This window comes from Lichenostomus cassidix, chromosome 7 (assembly GCF_008360975.1).
Source record: "Lichenostomus cassidix isolate B80296 chromosome 7, HeHo_3.0, whole genome shotgun sequence".
NCBI lineage: Eukaryota > Metazoa > Chordata > Aves > Passeriformes > Meliphagidae > Lichenostomus > Lichenostomus cassidix.
The window spans coordinates 2814471-2833989 of record NC_139488.1 but is presented as its reverse complement, the minus strand read 5'-3'; the positions used below and the strand labels follow the sequence as shown (position 1 = coordinate 2833989).

Genomic DNA, 19519 nt, shown 5'->3' with positions numbered 1-19519 from the left:
TACTGAGGTGGGAGGTAGGAGACAAAACAATGCAGGAGGTTCTGCCCCTAAAAAATAGCATTTAGTTGAGTGTTCAGCTTCTGCTGTGGGCTCTGAGGTGCTCCTACTTAAAAACCATCTGTCAACACAGCACATTGCTGTCTTCTGTTCTTCCACTTAGCCACAAGGTTGTGGGAGCCTGCAAGAAATAATACTGTGAACCTTTTCAAACCTCTTAAATGTTCTTGGAGGGGTTTTTTTTCTGCTGTGTTGAAGTGATGCTGAAGTGGAAGCTGTTACCCTTTTGAAAGGCTGGTTGGTAGTTAAATAAAAAAAACCCTGTGGATTTTGTTTGAATTCTTCAAAATATTGGAGATGGAGCAGAGAGTGAGGATACAGAATAGGAATACTGACAAAATAAAGCTAGCTAGGATGTGTGGGTTATTTTGAGAGTCTGGGGAGGTTCTGGAGACTTAAATTCTAAATGTCCCCTCTCCCCTCCCAGCTTTGTTGGTTTGCTTCTTCACGTAAGTGGTTGGAAGATATCTGGTAATAGTAGGAATTTAAGGCTGAATTACCATGTCCTCAGTAGGAATACAGAGGAGTGTCCCTTCTACTGTTATTCTCTAATAATAATTTTACATCCTCAATGACCAAATAACCATGTAGTTAAATATTTATATTGAAAATTCAGGGGTCCAGCTTTGTGAGGTCGAAGTCCTATCTCCTTAGGAACACAAAAAAGTGTGCTTTGCTTGATTTGCTTGATTGCTGCTCCCTCTTGTGGGGTTCAGGCCAGTTCAAACAAGCTTGGAGCTCATTCTTGGTCTCTTTAGATGGCATAATTAATCAGTGGTTCTCCTCTGATACACTGGGTGGGGTAATGACCTTAAGACTTGCTTCTCTGTGTACCTCCACAAATCACAACATTCTTTTATACCAAGGGGACCAAATCTATAAAAGCACTTAATTCACCTTTTAAATTTAATTTCATTTTTTTCCAAGAACTCGTCCTGTTGTGCTGTTAACATACAGTAGGATTTACTTTTCTGTCAAAGCAGAGATGAGGCAGTGCCACAGCTGAAGCAGACTTGGCAAGTCTTGCTCTACTGGCAGCAGTAAAGTCTCTTACACCTCCTCTCCTGCAGTCAGCACTTCTGCCTCGCGCTCCTCGGGCTGTTGCTCTTGTTAAGTGACTTGATCCTGAAAATTAAACCCCAAAAAAGAGCCCTGCTTGCCTCCCATGTGCTCTCTTGTACCCCCAAAAACCACAAATGCCATCTCTGGGGGAAAGATTTTTTTTTTTTCCGCCTTGCAGTTTCTCAATTGCTCTGCTGGCATAAAATCTCTGCATCTAATGTGTTGTGCCTGAAGATTTGAAAATACTGCTTATGTTTGTTTTTGTCCAGAGAGACAGATGAGATCTGGGCATATAATCTCTGTTCTCTGGACGAGAAACTGAAGTGCTGTGGATTTCTTCATTGCTCCTAATTGATGACAAAGACCTGTGCAGCTTTACTGACCAGTTCTTGGTGTGAAACCCTTCAGAAATTTCCCTTTGGGGCTTAAAAGACAAATTGTCCTGACCTCTTGCAAAATGGGAAGGGCTCACATCAGTGTGACTCTGAAACAAGAGCAGTTCACATGATCTAATTTCTAATCTTACACCATTTCACAATAACGATGTGATTTGTCTCAGCATTGGAAACTCCACAGTTTCCATCACTTAATCCATGTTGAACTGTTTCTGTCCAGGAACTGGAATATGGGTATTAAATCTCAGCTTTGGGGAGTATTCAGTGGACTACCTGAAATGTCTGATCTTCATTTTACTCAGCCTTGAAAGAATAAATTGGTCTGAAACTTGCCTGCATGCACAGTCTGCACTTCTGTGGAGACCCAGAGCTGTTGCTGAGTGCATAATTAATTCCCTGTAAATGTATTTATTCTTTCTGTGATGCAGGCAAAGGTGGGATTTTGGTGGAGATTAAACCACAAAGCAGGTGCACTTGATTTGAGGGAAAAGAAAGCAGAATTGAGTGTTCTATTTATGCCTTTTCTTAAAGCTTTATATAATTTCTTGTCACAGACTGGGTAATCCCTAGAACAGTTTTAGTAACCTTTACTTCAAGGTTTGTGATTTCTTTTGACTGGGAGTGTGAGCATTATTTTAAGCAGTTGCTGGGGTTTGTATCTACATTTTAATGTGCTGTAAGTGCAGAGCTGTGTTCAGGATTTGCCAGCTTTCATTCAGATGAAATTTGCAGTTCAGGGGAGACCACAAGGTGATCCCCACAGATTACATTACTTGTCGTAGTCCCTGACTTTCACTTCTTATTTATACTTCAAATATTTTTACCAGCCAGGAGCAAAACCTCAGTTTAGGTCCATACATCAAAAAGATGTTGGCATCCACCCAGCCCCAGAGCCCTCCCCAACCTATGTTTATGCTGTTAAGAAACCAGATGAAAAATGCAGTTTATTACAGGTTCCAAATGGGGTCATTGTGCTTTACTTTATGGTCAAGACAAATGTGTTTGTTCTTCAATACTGTGTACCAGTGGTTGAATTAATTTTGCATGTGTGCTTCCTTATTAAGAGTCTTTCTGCTGTGTGCTGTTGCCTGAGGATGAGTTCCCAGTGGGAAACACTGCTTGGAGCTTTGCTTCCAAATAGAAGTCAAACACCAAGAGGCTGAAATATAACTCAACTCTTTTTATTTGTGAACTCTGAGTGACTTTAATTGCAGAGGCAGTTCTGCAATCAAACAGAAATACAGTATTTAAACAGCACTCTGCAATACAGCCATTCTACTTGGGTGTTCTGAGGTTCAGTTTTATTTAAATTTTAAATGAGGAAAACAGTTGCTGCAAAACACTGCTGGTGCCATAGAGGGAGAACTAAAAGTGGTGACTGAAAAAGAGAAACTTCTCTTTTTATAAAGAAGTTGGGTAAAACAAGTAGAAGAAACAACTGGCTGCAGCTTTATGCAAATAACTATTTCAGGAGACAGACTGGGAAGCTTTTTATGCTTTCCTTGTGAAATTCCAGCCCATATTTGCTAATGCTGCCAGTCAGATTTGTTTGTTTTTCTCCTTCTACCTATAATTTCTATTAATTTATTTGTATGAGTGATCCAGCTGTTTCCAAAGTCAATTTGATTCCCCTCAAACTATTTCCATGAGTTAAGAGTCTTGATAAATAATACATGACTGCAGCATTATCCAGGGTATAGAAAACATGGATTTTTATTTTTTTTTCTCGGAGGTAACAGCTGTAGAGAAGTATCCAAATTCTTCCCTGGTGGGAGCAACCACTTACTGACCAGAGAGCTATTTAGGGAGAAAATGCCAATTGAAGAAGTGACGTAAATGTGGTCAGTTGATACTAACTGAGGAGCTGCCAGCCAACATCCTATCCTGGAGTTGCTCTTTCATCCCTGTTTTGCTTTTTCGGAGTGGAAACAGGACGAGTGATTGATTGCTAAATAGCAGTGGAAGTGGTGCACTCTATATATAGAGTGGTGCTGGAGAACGGAGCTACAATGCTTATGGAAAAGAAAAAAAAAACCCAAACCAAAACAAAACCCCACCAACAAAAACATTTACTGAGATAATAAATGTTTCTAAACCACTGCCAAGATGGAAATGATAACAAGATATTTCAGGTTTAAGAGGTGTTTTAAGATCGATTCCTCGTGGCAAGATTTGCTTTGGTAATCCATGCAAGCTGCTGGTGGAGCTCAGTTATTGTTTAGATTAAATATTGTTTATTGTTGTATTTTTAGCAGCAGCTCCTTGTGACTCCATGGCAATATGATTTAGGAAGAAGGATGCAACTCCCTAATTAATTGTCTCTTGCATTGTGGAGCTGTACAGGCTGTTCACTGCAGAATAAACATTCTCCTTCTTTCTAGGGGGGGAAAGGTCTGTGTCAACAAGGCTTTTCAGCCTCTGCTCACATGCCTAAGTTATATCTCCAAGATGGGTTTCCTGGCAAACACATCAGCAAATGTTTCTCCCAAGTGGACAGTGCTTGTGGATAAATTCCTTCATTAGTCCTGGGTCTCATTCCCTCCTCCCCTTCCCAGTCTTTGGCTCAAAATGTTAAGCAAGAGGAGCAAGAATGCTGACCCTTTAAACACAGATAACTCACAACAGCATCCTCAGCATGTCGGAGGGGAGAGTCTGCCTGTTCCTACTCCTGGTGCTTGGGAATTAAGGAAAAGAGAAAACCAAAGCTCTGGCATTCAGAGAAACTCTAAAAACAAGGTTGGCAATCACTCTTGGAATGCCCTTGCAAGAAAAACTTTCCATGGAAAAAGTCAGCATTTGATCTCCCACCAGACTTCAGTCTTGGAGGATTGCAGGGTGTGGATGAGTCCAACTCAGGAAAATGGGTTTAGGGTGATCACCTAACAGTACTTTTGGTCAGGTGTCCTCTAAGGTGTCCTTATTATCCTTTTTGTATGGGGAAGTAGGACACTCCTCAAAGGGAACTGTCAATGGTTTTGCTAAGATGTTTGATAACAGAGATGTTTTGATAACAGAGATTCTTTGGTGTTTGCAGAGGATCTTAAGGTAAAGATGTGATCCCTGTACATTTAAGATGCCATCCTAGTTCATTAATACAGTGAATATAGTCAAATATTTGAGTTGAAATCCTAATGATGTTTAGCTGCAAGTCTGACTTTTTGGACTTGGTTTTTACTGTGAATTGGATTTTTGTTGTCTTTTTAATTGTATGATGAGTTGGAGAGCTTGGTGAATTAACTGTGGCACTCTCAGAGCTTCCAAATGCGGGTGGTGTTTTCCCACCTAATATCCCCCATGGGGGTAGGATGAAGTGCAGAACCTCTGCCCTTTTGTGTGGATTTTTTTTTTTTTTAATTACTGTTGGGTTTCCAATTCACAAAATTTACAGTCGTGGTGGAAATGGCTCATTCCAGCTCTTTAATCTGATTAGGTTGGAGGTAGAGCCTGGGAGATGGCAAAGCCTCCTATTGTGGAGAGAACCAGCAGAGAAACACTTTTCTACAAGTAAAAGGCTCTTGCTGGATAATTTTTGTGGTTTTTTACACAGATACACTGAGGTTCTATGAGATATTCTGAACCATAACTCTTTTTTTTTAAATTTGGATTGATTTTTCTTTTCATTATTAAGCGAAGGAATGGAAAACCATAAGACAATGTCAGGAATTTTTGTTATGGGAACCACTCTTGAATCTGTCCCTTCTAAAACAGGATGATCACATAACTTTTCATACACCCATATTTCAAATCTCTGACGCCTTCATGCACCCATATTTCAAATTATTGAAGCTGAAGTAGTCAGGCATTGATATATTCAATATCCAAGTGCTGATGGCATCACTGTTTTGAAGCTGAAGACAAATGTGCCACAGGCTCCCCAAGAGCCTGTGGCTTCCCTGCTGGAGCATGACTCAGTCTGACTTGTGCCTGATCCAGCAGTTTCCTTCCTCCTCCTCCCAGCCCCGACAGAAGATAATCTGTTGATCCTGGCAGGGGATTTTGGTGCTGAAAACCGGACATTGTTTTCCTAAGGAGCGCTTGGCTGCGCGCACTGAGCTCAGTGCCTCGGTGACAGGGCTACAAGGAGGTTTTGTTCCCTCGGCCAGCTGAGCTCCAGGCATGCCAGGATGGCCCAGCAGGCAGGGATGATGAAGTGATGAGGTGCAGATGTCACTTTTCCTGTCTCTGGTGTCACTCCAGACGTTTTTATTGACTTTCTTGAACATTCGAAGAACACTAAAAAAAAAAAACAAAAAAAAAAAAAAAAAAAAAAAAACCTAGAGTAACCAAATATTTCTACTAACATAAAGTATTTTTCAGCTTTTTCCCCCCCAAAATAAGACTTTCTTTCTCTGTTCCCACTGTTTGAAAGCCAGTAGCAAATATGATATGGAGGGACATTACCAAAATTGTAAGAATCACTTAGGTTGGGAAAGATCAAGTCCAACCAACAATCCAACACTGACAAGTCCACCAAAAGTGATACCACTTGAAGAGAATGAGAGAAATGCACAACAGAATTTCATTTTTACAGATATAAATGATGTATTCTGGGTTACATATGGTGATGATGGGTAGGTAGTGTTGGGAAGTGGCTGCTGTATTGCTCAAGAATTAACACTGAGGTGTGCCAAGCTGGAGCCTGAGTGCTCCATGGTGCAGGTTTTTGTCAGTTTTTAAACCTGTCTCCAAAGGTTTTGACTACTTTATTCCTATTTCCTCTTAACCTACCTGCAACATACCCTGAAAAGAAAAAGCAATTAAGCATGAGCTATGCTGAGGGCCAGGCTTCCTTGGAATTTGAGTTATCAGTGATAATAACATACCTGCAGGAGGACTGGGTGATCTTGCCCTCTTCCTTTTGACGCAGCTCCTCAGCTGTTAGGTTCTGGAAAGATGATTTGTAGGATTTGGGCCATCATTTGTGGAGGAACGGATTGTGCTGAGTGCAGACATGCATGTTTTGTGTGTTTGCAAAGGAGAGGTGTGTTACCCACAGGGAGATAAGGAATTCATGTCACTGGAATCAGAGCTGCTGTTCTAAATGTGGTAAACTTCCTTTTTTTTCTGCTCAGACATACCCACCAGATTTCTGGAAGTATCAAATGACTCTTTTTCCCCCTTTCTGAATTTCCCATTACCTGTTTTTCTTAGGCTCAGTTTAGCATTGTAGTACATGCAATGCATATTTCCACTGGGAACATCCTTCCTGCTTAGATACGTCCTGGAATTAATGTCGCTCTTCCACAGCATCCTATTTCAGATGGGAAATGCATGGACATGAGAACTGTGTGCTGAATGAATGACTAAATAAATAAATATCAATGTTAGCAGAGCTTTAGATGCCTTGGCTATTTTTCTGAACAGGAGAGAGCTATGGTGATATAGGCACTGCAGTTTTGAAGGGATTTGTCAGGACCTAATTGGAGTTGTGAGCCTCCCTTTACATAGAATCAATTATAAAATGCTGAAGTTTGTGTTCAGAGTGTTGTCAGCTCTGTATGACTGAAAAAAATGGAAGTTTGCTGGTGTTAAAAAGACCTTTTGATCCTTCTGTTCCGACCCAGCAGGTCTGTAGTACAGTTGTTTGTTTGAATTTATCCCGGCGTATGTATGAAGTGCTTCCTCAAGTAAACAAAATAAAACCAAACATCTTGGCTTGGAAATAAATAGGAAAAGGTGTGTGTTTCAGGGGGTAATTTATGCCTTGTGTAGGAAATACTTATATTTTCAGTGTATTTTCCAAGTGCCAGTGCAAAACCTGTAGAGATTTGTCAGTGAACGTAAGGGGAGGTTAATTCTTGTTAACCAAGAACCAAAACAAATTGTCTGTTTCAAGCTGAGATGAAGATATTTGTCACGCTGAGTTGTTCTGATGCTTCAGATTTATGCAGTTAACATCACTCCTCTTCCCTGCTAAAACTTCTACATATAAGGCAATATGTATTTTTCCTGAAGAATTAACTGCCGTGCCTGGTCCTGGCTGCCTTGGGGCGAGCTGCCAGAGTCCAGAAGTGCCTTCTTCATTGCAGGAATCCCAAAATCATACTGTTACCTGCACCAAAACTAAATGCTGAGCAGCCTCTGGGAATTAGGGCGTAACTCCTCTTGGACTTGGGGCTGTTGACAAAAGACAGAGCTGCTTGGGATGGCAGGGCAGAGTGGAGAGGTTTCCAGCAGCTGGGAAGCATCTCCAGGCAGCCAGGGCAGCCCAGGGCCTTCCTTCAGGTCCTGCAGATCTCTGATGGGCTTTGCTCTTGCTGACTGAGGATAAGGAAGCGCAGCAGACTGAGAACTTTATCAGCCTTAAATAACGGGCTTAGGGCTGAAGGTTACACCACCTGGAAAAGGAGAGCCCTTCCTGATGGTGTTACGCTGGCCTGATTTCAGTGTAAGCTGTACTAGAGGATGAAGTGAGTGTCTGTTAAATGTAGATTTAAATCACAGATGCTTCACAGGAACATATCTATTAGTTTATTTATACACACTCTGAAGTGGACTTGAGACAGTTCAGATTTATTTTGTTAAAGCGAAGTTGGGTCCTTTACCTGAAGGTAATGAAGCTAAAAATAACTTATAGGCTCAACTGGTGGCTTTGGAGATCTTATTGCAGCCTTTCAATACTTAAAGGAATGGTTATAGGAATGATGGAGACTTTTGACAAGGTGCATGGGAGTGACAGGACAAGGGGGAATGGCTTTTTACTGCCAGAGGGCAGGGTTAGATGGAATATTAGGAAGAAATTCTTTCCTGTAAGGGTGGTGAAGCCCTAGCACAGGGTACCCTGAGAAGCTGCAGCTGCCCCAGCCCTGGAAGTGTTCAAGACCAGATTGGAAGGGGCTTGGAGCCAACCTGGGGTAGAGGAAGGTGTCCCTGTCCATGGCGGGAGGGTAGAATGGGATGAGCTTTAAAGTCTCTTCCAACCCAAACCATTCTGTAGTTCTATGATTTATGTAAATCCAATCTTTTTTACAATTGTAAAGCTTCACCTGACTTAAGCAGGGTTTCTCTCAGGGGCACGGTGCAAGTTAGACATCCCTAATCCCTCTTATTTTAAGGAAGCATGACTGGCCTTCCCAGGGACAGTGGGACATGGCTTGGCTCCAGGGACTGCCAGTGAATCCAGCTGAAGTGTTGCCCCCAAACGTAAAAACAGTGCCAACGCTTCCAAATTAGCTAAAATACTGTCAGCAGCATGGCAGCGTGTGCTCTGCCAGCCTGAGCAACCAGATTCCTCGTCCTGGGCCGGCAGCTCATGGAAAAACTGAGCTCAGTCGCTGGGTGGAGGCTTCGCTGGGCTCGCTGGCCGGGACTGAGGGCGCAGGCTGAGTTGCTAAGGAGCGACCTGTTTGGCTTGCCGGAGAGAATCCCGTGCCAGGAAGGGATGACTCCCCGTGTGCTCCATTGTGGCTGCCGCAGAATGGCAGTGAGTAAAATGAGCTCCTAAAGCTCCGGAGCTCTCCCGGCCCTGGCGGCTTCCTCCGCGGCCTCTGCGAGGGGATAGGTGTGTGAGCCTGGGGTGAAGTCAAGGGGAATTGAGAGGTGCTTTGGATGAAATCAGGCGGAATCATGAGATGGCGTTCGTTTCCGTGGAGCCAGGGTTTCTGCTCTCACCGTGCCTTCAATTGTTCTTGGGGTATTGTCCCATTTAATGCCACTTAAAACCACTTGCGTCCTCTAATCCTCTGTGCCTTCTGGTCATCCAGCTCATCACCAGAGACCTTTTGAAATGCAGGGTGTCCTTATTTTTTGGCCAGCCATTATTCGCGATTGCTCTTCTGCAGTATTGTCACACTCCAATTGCATCTTTTGGGTTTTTTTTTTCTTTACTGCTTAGCGTGCAAAGACATTTCTGAAGGCATAAAACCAACACCAGCCCATCCAGCGTGGATGGCTCCGTTTTAGCTCGCCTCTGCAATCCGCAGCACCGATATAATTGCAGCAATTAACAGCAGCGGGGCGGTTTGTTTCTGCCGTGCGAAGGCCACTTGCCGTGAATATATATTTATAAGTATCTGCCCTGGGTGTTATCTGGCAGCGAGGATCCGCAGCCCGGAGGGAGGGCGGGCTGTCGGGGTGATCTGGGGCTGTTTATCTCCCTCGGGGGCAGAAAGGAGGTGAGGAGGCCCTGTCGGTGCTGGATGCCGTGCGGGTCTCGGAGCGATGCCCGGCGGCAGGTGCGCGTTCTCTCTCCCCGCCGTGCTCCGTCCCGCCGCTCCCCGCCCGCTCCCCGCTCCGCCCCCGGGCCGTGCCGAGCCGGGCGCGTCCGGGCGGGCCCCGCCGGGGACAGACGGCAGCAGCGGGAGCCATGGACGCGGCTGCCGACTGCCTGAGCCCGGCTGCCCAGCAGCAGGTAAGGCGGGGGGCTGCGGGGGGCTCGGGCAGCGCGGCCGCGGGACAGCCCCGCACTCCGGGTGGGGACCCGGAGCGGCCGGCGCCGCGTGTGCTCAGCCCGGGGGATCGTCCGAGCTGTGCTTTTCACAGTCACTGAGCGAAAAGTGAGCTGCTTGCTGCTCCGGGAGCGCTCGTGCCAGCGGGACCTGGTAAATGATTGCTAAACAAAGTGTCACAGCAGCCCCTGGGACCTGCAGATGGCCACGGGCATCCCTCGACAGGAGCTGTCACTGCAGGAGGGAGAGGAGCTGTCACACCAGCCCAGCGGCGCTGGTTCGGGGGAATTAGAAGGGAATCCCAGTGTTTACGTGTAGGCTAAGGTTCATCAGCCTGCTGCCTTTGAATGGCAATTTGCATTTAAGAGAAAGGTGAGGAGTGAAGCAGGATGTGGACTGACCGAGCCCGATGTGATTCACGTGTTCATTACTGTATGAGTAAGTGGTGCAAAGTGTGTTTGAATCTATAACTCATATGCAAAAAATGTCAGATAAATATGCTGGTTTGACCTCTTAAGCATAGAAGTCCTTATAGGCACTCTTGTTTGGATGCTAAATAGTCACCACTCACCGGTGAGCTCCTGGAACTCCTGATTCAGGTCACATGTTGCTCAAATGAGATGGGAAAAACATTGCCATGGGTTAGCACTGGTTCTACCTGGTAGCTATGTTGGTCAGCTGTGTTACAGGAATATTGCAAATCAGGTGTTGCATGTCTAAACAGACTTTAAATTATGTAGGAGTGCAAGAAACCTTTATCAGATTTTTGTCTGATGAAGTGTGACTTGGCTAAACGGAATGAACAGTTGTATAATATTTGAGGAAGGGGATGCAAAAAACTGTAATGGGACAGCATCCATTGTGAAAAATTATGCTGGCCCCAAAAATGACAGGCTGGCTGGGTCTGAAGCACGTTGGCAAGAGGTTTAAATCCGCCTGAGAATAGTTATTGCAGCAATGCACAGTAGTGGTTGCTCCCAGTGAGCAGGTGTAATTTAGTCAGGCAGACTTGTGTTTTAAGGTTTCTCTGGCAGTGGGATCAGAGAGCTTTTCTGGGTATGGTTTGGTGCTGGCAAGCTAACACGTCAATCCTCCACAAAAAATACGACACTGACTTTGATTAGTAGTCTTAGAAGCAGGTAATTTTGAGTGCCTTGGAATTGAGGGGTGCTTTGTATAGCTGGAAAGCTCTTACACATGTAACTATGTGGCAAGTCAACACAGTCATTTTTCACCGCTCAGAAAAGCAGCATAACTTCCTGCCTTTGTTGGCTGTGTCTTGGGGCTGCCAGGCGAACAATGAAACCCTGGCCCATTCAGGAGGGAAAGGCTCAGAGAATGCACACCTTCAGGATGTGTGTGTGTCGCTGGCCTCTACCTTAGCAAGTCACCTAAATAATTCTCTCATCGCCGTGATAATGACAGCGCAGCTTCCCCGGCGCGGCGCAGGACCAGGAAGCCACGGCTTCCGTCACCATTGTGCATTATCCCCTGGCCATGGGCACAGCCAGCCCTTGGCCCCACCAGTGATGTTTGAAAAGGGGCTGTGGAGAGCTCCACAGCAGCTGCAGGTCCCACATTCCCACTTCTCCTCACTGCTGCAGGCGGCAGAAGGTGCTTCTCCCCCTTTCCAGCTGATTCCTAATACCCGGGTTGGTATTAGGAGCTACTACTTTTCAGATGTACTTGTGCTCCAGTTACAACCTGCTTAGTTTTTCCCCTCTTCAGAGCTAAATATACTGAACTCCTTAAGACAGGGTAAAGATTTGCTGCTGCACAGGGCTGGGTTTTTATTTTCAAGCTGAGTGACCCTTAAGCGGGAGTGTCAAGTGCTGAGCAAGTAGCCCAGCAAAAGCAACAAGCATTTTGCAGCTCAACAGTGTATTTGTTTCAGGCCTTGGTGACTGTAAATCACTCTGAGCAGCTGCAGCAAAAAGACAAGAATTCAGTGTGTATATTTGTAGTATTTGAGTGAATCACATAAATTAAGATGGTGATTTTCCAGCTGGTGCCCAGTTCCGTGTTCATCTCAGCAGTGTGGTTGCCATCTCCTCTCATTTTGCCTATGGGACTTTACAGAAGTCTCTTGTGAGGTTTGGGTTTTTTTGGTATGACGTTCAGTAGGACTGAAGCTGCCAGTTCTTCTTGTCAGATGAGCAATATTTCATAAAAGGGAAGTTGCAAAAGCTTTGTAATGAGTGCAATTAGGCTTCATATTTTTATTCTTCTGTTTTTGACAGCGATCTGTCACTTTTGATTGAGGCCTGTATTGCTTGCTGAGTCACTAGTGACTATTAGATGATTTTAAGATCACTTCCTTCAGTCTTAGTGATTTCTAATTTTTTTTTTTTTTAAATCTTTGAGCTCTTGAATAGTTACTTATGCCTTAGGCAGCCTAAAGAATAGCTTCCAGTAAGCTGAATTTCAGAAGTGTGTGAATTTTTGGGTGGTTTCTAATGTTCAGCAGTGTCTCTTGCAGGCTGCAGTGTCTGTCTCTGCTACTGCCCTTCGAGGTGACTCCACTCTGGGCTCTGCCAAGTGCTTGGGCTGGATGGAGACCAAAGTCAGCCAGGCAAAGCCTGTTTTGGTTTAGTCAGCGCAGAGAGAGAAATGTAAAGTTAGCATTGCTGCTTGCAGGCTGTGCAAGAAATCAAGGTATTTATAGCACAGCACAGAGTCCAAGAGTCTCAGAGAGTGTGGTTTGACGAACTCCGATGAGTTCCGTCACGCCCGTGCCTCTGAGGAAGAGGCCCACAATAAATCTGACACTCCTCTGTGTTTGTCTGAAAGTCTGGTCTGTGTTTGAATTCCTGCATGTCCTAAAGGTTTGCAGCTTGAGCAGGTGGGGGTGGCAGTGGGGCTGTTTGTTCTGTGTGTCCTTGCCCTGTGCTGTGCTTGGGGACACCTATTGTACCTGAGCCGGGCTTTGGCACGGGAAATCCTGTGTTCAACAGGCCCTGCTTGGCTCCCACACTCCCTGCAGGATTTGTTGGGTGTTAGGGTTGCTACCAGACTTGGGTTTGACTTCGATACCATCGTACAGGGTGAGGTGTGCACTCATCCCTGCCCTGATGGATTTACTTCCTCTGAGCTCACGGGCAATGCCAGGTTTGAAACAAATGCCACCTACAGAGTATAAAAAAACCTCTTTCTGAATTAAGTAATTCCACCCAGCAAAGCATGCTAGAAATGGGATCATGAAGGCCACAGGTTGACCATTTAGTGGCTGGCCTGACTATAACACATTACATTTCTGCTGAGTTGGAAACAACCCTCCAAAGACTTATGGGTAGCCTCAGATACTGAAGTCTTTTTTTTAGATCCTTGCATATTTCCTGTCCCCCATTCTCTCATTCTGCTGTAGGCTCAAAAAGCCTTTAGGGAAGGATGGCCTGTTTCCTACAAACCCTCCTTTGTCCAGCACAAATGAGCTGGTGTTTGGTCAGGAATCACGGTGAAAATAACTGTGTAATCATCTAAATGGCACCCAGTCGCCCTTGAGAGCATGCTTGAAAATATTCCTTAGTGCTTGATGCAGACCTTAAGGTACAGCAGCCTTCTGACAGAGAAGTTGGGGTTACTAAGGAGCTAAGAGCAGGTTTTTACAAGATTTGGGGGGGATTTATTCCTTTATTCCATGAGGATGGCCAGGCAGTGAAACAGGAGCCTGGAGAGGCTGTGGAGCTGCCAAACTCAGGGGTTTTCACAAGCCACTGGATCAAGCCCTAAGCAACACGATCTGAATGTGATGCTGACCCTGCTTTGAGCAGGAGGGTAGACTGGAGACCTCCTGAGGTTCTTTCCAGCCTGAGCAATTCCGTAATTATCTGGTTTGATGTGATGAAAATGAGTTGCTTTAGAATAGGAGTGTTCAGGATGGAATAACACTTGATGAGTTCCTTCAAAGATACCAGTATATGCTACCAACAGGTTTTTAGCTTAAAGTTCAAGAACCCAGGATACAGTTTCTGTTGTTTGTATTCAGAGACACTCAAGGCTGACGTGTGGTCATGGAAAGAAAAAGATCATAAATAAACAATATGCTTGTTCCAAATGTAAGCCATTGTTAGTCAAAGCTGCTGAGTGAAAATGTGTCTTTATTTTTACAAGGTTTGCACGTTGGCTTTAAATGGGCAGCTGGAGGGCTGCAAGGGTGAAATAGAACAAAGTAAAGATGCCCCATGGATTGGCACTAAAAACAGAATTATATCTGTAATTTAGAAACTGGCAAGCTTCATTCTCAGGAAGGCCTGAGGAAATTTTTAAATTTTTTTCCTATTTTTCAAGTTGCTTCATTTTGCATTATATTGTACTTGCTTCTGGGCGAATATATAATTCTGCAATGGAGCTAGCAAGTGTGTAAATCCTTTGGCCCTTATCATACAAGGGAAACAATGGGAAATACGTTTATTTTTTCAAAGTACAACATCTGAATTTTTCATACAGGTACCTAGTTCTAATGTGAAAGCTCAGGTGGTTATTGAAATTCATGAGGATGACAGCTGCAATCATGTTAACATCCAAATAGTCTTATTCCTACCTTTTTCTGTCAGGAGGGCAGTTAGGGATACACAGCCTGTACTGTTTGGTGTGTTTTGCTTATGCAGACTTTTGGGCCCCTTTGTTTTCCATAGGGAAAAACCAGTTTGTGCTGGTGTCATTCCTCACCTCTATCAGGTGGGATTTGCCAGTGTTTATTTTGAAATAAACAGAAAGGGATCACGTCAAGTGGATATCAGGTTTGTTTCCAGAGCTGGGATTTCTTACCTTCAGCACACATCTCAGGGCATGTTTAGATAGTGGGTGTCGTGAGCAATTCCAAACACTGCAGGTGGATCACAGCACTGCCTGGCAGGGATTCCAGCTAGGCTTTGCCCAGCAGCAGCAGAGCTGGGCTTTCTTTGGTTGGATAAACTGCTTCAGGTTGGGAAATGCTGTTGAAAACACATCTGGTGTGGAAGGTCTGCTCCTGGTAGGAGCTTCTGTCGATGGCAAAGCCTCAAAATTCAGGTAAAGAACTCAAGGGAGAGCAGCTCTATGCAAAACCAACCCTTTGTTCTTTCTGCCATGAGCCCATTGTTTAATTCTCAAAGAAAGCTTGTTTTCTTGTTACAAGCAATGTTTCAGATTTCAGAGAACTGCTGGTGTTGGAAGGAACCTCAGGAGTTCATGCAGTCCAGTCCTCTGGGTCACCTAGAGCAGGTGACACCGAAACGTGTCCAGTTGGGTTTGGGATGTCTCCAGAGAGGGACACTGCACAGCCTCCCTGGGCAGCTGCTCCAGGGCTCTGCCACCCTCAGTGCACAGAAATTCTCTCTCATGTTGAGGTGGAACTTAATTTTTTTGGCCATTGCTCCTCGTCTTCTCACTGTGCACCACTGAGAAGAGTCTGCCATCACCCTCTTGGCACCCACCTTTGAGATATTTGTATGTCTTGATGAAATTCCCTCTTGTTTTTCTCCAGTCTGAGGCTTTAAGATCTGCATCATCACAAGGCTCCTGGTCCTCCCATACACCAGCTCAGGCTTGGTTTTCATCAACCCTTTTCTGTTAGCTGCGAGTTTCAGCCATCCTACTCCTTTTTTTGGCATTTTTTCCATATTTTGTTTGTCTTTTTGAAGGTTGTGGCACTTTTCCCTAAGCATGAGTGGTGAATACACTTACAGAAGGGAAAAGAAATTACACCTTTCCATTTTTTGTGGGTTTTCCTTCTGTTTAAGAAGCACTACTGAAAACACAGGCGTTTTAATTTCTCTGTGTGCTTGACCTTGATATTATGGCAGTTTTTCCTGTAAATTTGGATGCTGTCCTTACAGTAGAAGGTTTCAGGAGCAGAGGAGTTGGGTGTAACACCAGGATGACTGGCTGTGAGTGGTGGCTCCCTGCTGAGCTGTTCTGAATTCCACTGGGCGAGCTGCTCACGTTGTACTGTACCAAGCCTGAGCTAATTTTACTTTTTCCCTCTGTAAGACCTGCTAGCTTTGCCTGGGATTTAAAGCAGAATATTAAATGTTACTCTGTAGCACTTCCCAGCACTTCCAACTGGGCTGAAGTGAGGAAGCACCATAGGTCTCCCAAGAGGTCTGTTCTTGGCAGAATTCCACTCCAGGGAGGTTTGGACTGGAATATGGAATTTTGGAGATTTATAATGAAGCTGGTGCATTTTCTCTCCATCATTTCAGCCTTAGCTGTGCATAGTTGTGCTGAGCTGCAGTGTTTACCCAAATCCTGTGCCCAGGTATGTGTGCACAGTGTCAGTGGTTAGGAAAAATGGCACATAATGTGTTTGCCGTTGGTCAAATTAATTCATCAATAAAAAACAATCCACGCTGCAGGGGAGAAAGAAAGAAACCAACCCAAACCAAAAAGAGCAAACCTGCCTTTCTTAAATAAATCTCCTAGTTTCCTCTCCAGCCACATAAATAGTAATTAGAGATCTTTTAAACACAAGTGCTCAGGGAGGGCAGTGCCTGCACGGGGGTGTTTTACCTGCCTGTGAAGATAACAAGTTAGGGTATTATAGGAAGGCAGGGCCATTACCTGCAGTAGGGAATTAACTCCTACAGATGTGTTTACAGCCTTGCCGAGTCAAGCCTCCCCATTCCCTGCCCTGCTTCAGCAGTGTGTTCCCCGTTGGGTTTCCCAGCTTTCATCTCATCCCATCGCTGTGTTCATTTCCAGGCTGAAGCGAGACTCGCGGCCAAGCGAGCGGCGCGGGCGGAGGCGCGGGAGATCCGCATGAAAGAGCTGGAGAGGCAGCAGAAGGAGGTAAGGCCGAGGCTTTTGGGGGGTGCTTGGGTTGTATCCAGGGAGGAGGATGTTCAGAGATCCTAAAACAGAGGGTTCATTTATATTTGGTTGAAATGGTCTGCGTGGAACTGATGTCGATCATGGAAAAACCTGGAAAAAACACGAACTGTGGCGAGGGTTTTATCTCGGCGAAGCCAGCATAATTATTCACAGAAAATCCTGGTGGTTAGTCATTCTTGTTTAATATTAAACTTTGATGTGTGCAGCTTCTTTGTGTGTGTATCGGGGGTGGTGGATTCTTATCACTTCATTAGAAATCCAATGAATATGGAAGATTCCTGGCCCTTGTATAACTCCACTGTGAATTGTTCTGCTTCCTGCTGTGAAGCTGGTGCTGCACTCTCCCGCAGTTTGTAAAAAGGATGGGCTGCTGTTGGCAAGGGTAAAAACTGAACCTGGCAAAGCATTACCTGGTGAACTGAACCAGGAGGGCTTAAAATTTGTATTTGATGATGTGCATTCACTGAAACAACAGATTAGGCGCAACAGGGACAACAGTCATCACAGTTCAATTTTTTCAACAGATTTTTGAAGGAGAAGGAAGACGTAAGGAGTGTGGGGGTGGGGTGTGGGAATATATAGTAAGAATAAATGTGGGGCAGGGCAAAAGGAAAATGGCTTCACACTGACAGAGGGCAGGGATGATTAGGAAAAACACCTTTCCTGAGAGGGTGGGGAGGCCCTGGCACAGGGTGCCCAGAGAAGCTGTGGCTGCCCCTGGATCCCTGCAGGAGTCCAAGGCCAGGCTGGACAGGGCTTGGAGCAGCCTGGGATAGTGGAAGGTGTCCCTGCCCATGGCAGGGGGTGGGACAAGATGATCTTTAAGGTCCCTTCCAAGCCAGCCCATTCCGTAATTCAGTGTTTCTACATCTGCTTTAGGGTGCAGAGCAGGATGTGGTTGATCTTCTGAGCAGTGAATCAGGAGGTGACAGCAGAGCAGTGCCAGCACAGGCTGCAGCAGCCCAGCACAGGAGAAGCTCTTGAGCAGGTCGCCCACGCTGAGCTTTTGGTGAGGCAGGTCTGGATGTGCCTCAGCTCCCTAGCTGCACACACAGAGCTTGAGGAAGGCAGCAGAGCTTTTCCTGCTGCAGTTGCTGCTTTCTGAAGGATGTTTCTTGTCACCTGGCCCGCAGTGGGAGGTGGTGTCACTGCCGAGCTGCTGTGCCGAGGTGGTGGGATTGGAGCAGCCGTGGGAGGGCTGTGCTAAACAGGCACCACGTGCTCTGGTTGGGCAGCACAGTAAGTAGGGGTGTCCTGGCAGCTGACACCATCTAATTTACAGGTGACTTAATGGAGCTGATGACCCCTTTTGCAGATTAAAAGCTGATGCTGCAAAGGGCGTCATAGTAAACTGGAATTTTGGTATTAAAACTAAAGCTCCTGCAATTAACAACTGAAGACCTTGTTATCTGAAAACTTGTGAAAACTTCTTTGTATGGATGGAAATTGCATAGGGCAAGATGTCCCTCTGAAATTCCACATTCATTGAAAGCTCAGCCAGATACCCATCACAGTCTACTTTGTAACTCACTGGAATAAATGACACATTTATTTAATATTTTGCAAGCTTGGATATTCTGTAACTTTTCAAAATAGTTTAATCCTAGCCCTCAGATGCCAGGTAGAGATATTAAGGATAGCTGCAGGAAGTTTTTCATTGCCACAAGTGTCTTGAAGGCATAATAAAACATAAATATAGAAAATCCCAAGCAGTGATCAACACAAGAGATTTGGCACCTACCCTTTCCTTGGAGGGGAACCTACTGTGACACTGGGATCTGTACACCTGGTTCTCTGCCATCTTCATTTCCCTTTGCGGACTTTTCACAGACATAAAGAACACTTTTCCACTACTGCCACGTTAAATAACCAGAATTTTAAGCACTTGCTTTACTACTTCAGAAGGCTTTTTAGAGCCCTAACTCCCTTCTGGGAGTTAAAAAGCAATAAATGAATTTATTGCGTGTGCGTGTAGTTTTTCATGCTTAAAGCCGTGTGCATGCCCTGGCAGGCTTCTTGTAGAGCATGGATTACTTGAAAATATATTTACACTGCTGGTCTGAGTTAAAAGTTTCCAGGTGCTACCATTACAGGCTATAACTGAGGCAGTGAAGGAGGGTGTTTTAATGATCTGGATTTGGAAACTGGCTCCTCTCCTGCCCACCACCTCATTTTTATGACATTTCTCAATCTTGCACTTCATTTCCCTCATTTTAAAGTAATTGGGTGACTTTTCCATCAAGAGTCTGCACATATGATTGAGAAATTGGACAGCAGCAATAGATGGGCTTTTGGCAGAGAACAAAAGCAACTCAAACTGCAGGGTGAGATGTGGGAAAGTTCCTGTGGAGCACTGCGCTGTGGTGGGGCAGGATTGCAGGTGTGCTCCAGAGGCAGTATCAGCTCATCACCTGGCACCTCTTCGTGCCAGGCAGCACAAAGAAGGGTAGCTGTGCCAATGGTTTGGGGTTTTTGGTTTGGTTTCTCTGTTGTTTTTTTTTTTTCCTCCAGCGAGGGAAAGCTAAGGAGGAGAAGAACAGAAGTTTAATAAGAAAGTGTAAGATGGGTAAATGAAAAGTGTTTTCTGAAGCTGAAGAAAGAAAATGAGCACAAGAGTCATGATCTGATAACAGAATCCCAGAATGGTTTGGGTTGAAGAGGCCTTTAAACTTACCTTGTTCCATCCCCTGCCATGGGCAGGAACATCTTCCACTATCCCAGGTTGCTCCAAGCTCTGTCCAGCCTGGCCTTGGACACTTCCAGGGATCCAGGGGCAGCCACAGCTTCTCTGGGCACCCTGTGCCAGGG

The 19519-nt window shown here is 45.1% G+C and overlaps 1 protein-coding gene across 24 annotated transcripts in view; it reads left to right on the top strand.

Moving 5' to 3' along the window:
• The window catches only part of LRRFIP1 (LRR binding FLII interacting protein 1), a 100596-nt gene that overhangs the window by 27362 nt on the left and 53715 nt on the right, over positions 1-19519 (top strand). For 21 of the 24 annotated variants that reach the window (XM_085065770.1, XM_085065769.1, XM_085065768.1 and 18 more), the window contains exon 2: positions 16583-16669. In XM_085065770.1, coding sequence (XP_084921896.1) covers positions 16583-16669 — 87 coding nt within the window. Of the gene's footprint in view, positions 1-9733; positions 9865-16582; positions 16670-19519 lie in introns of those variants that run through there. The other 3 variants (XM_085065772.1, XM_085065767.1, XM_085065763.1) reach the window with 1 other exon arrangement.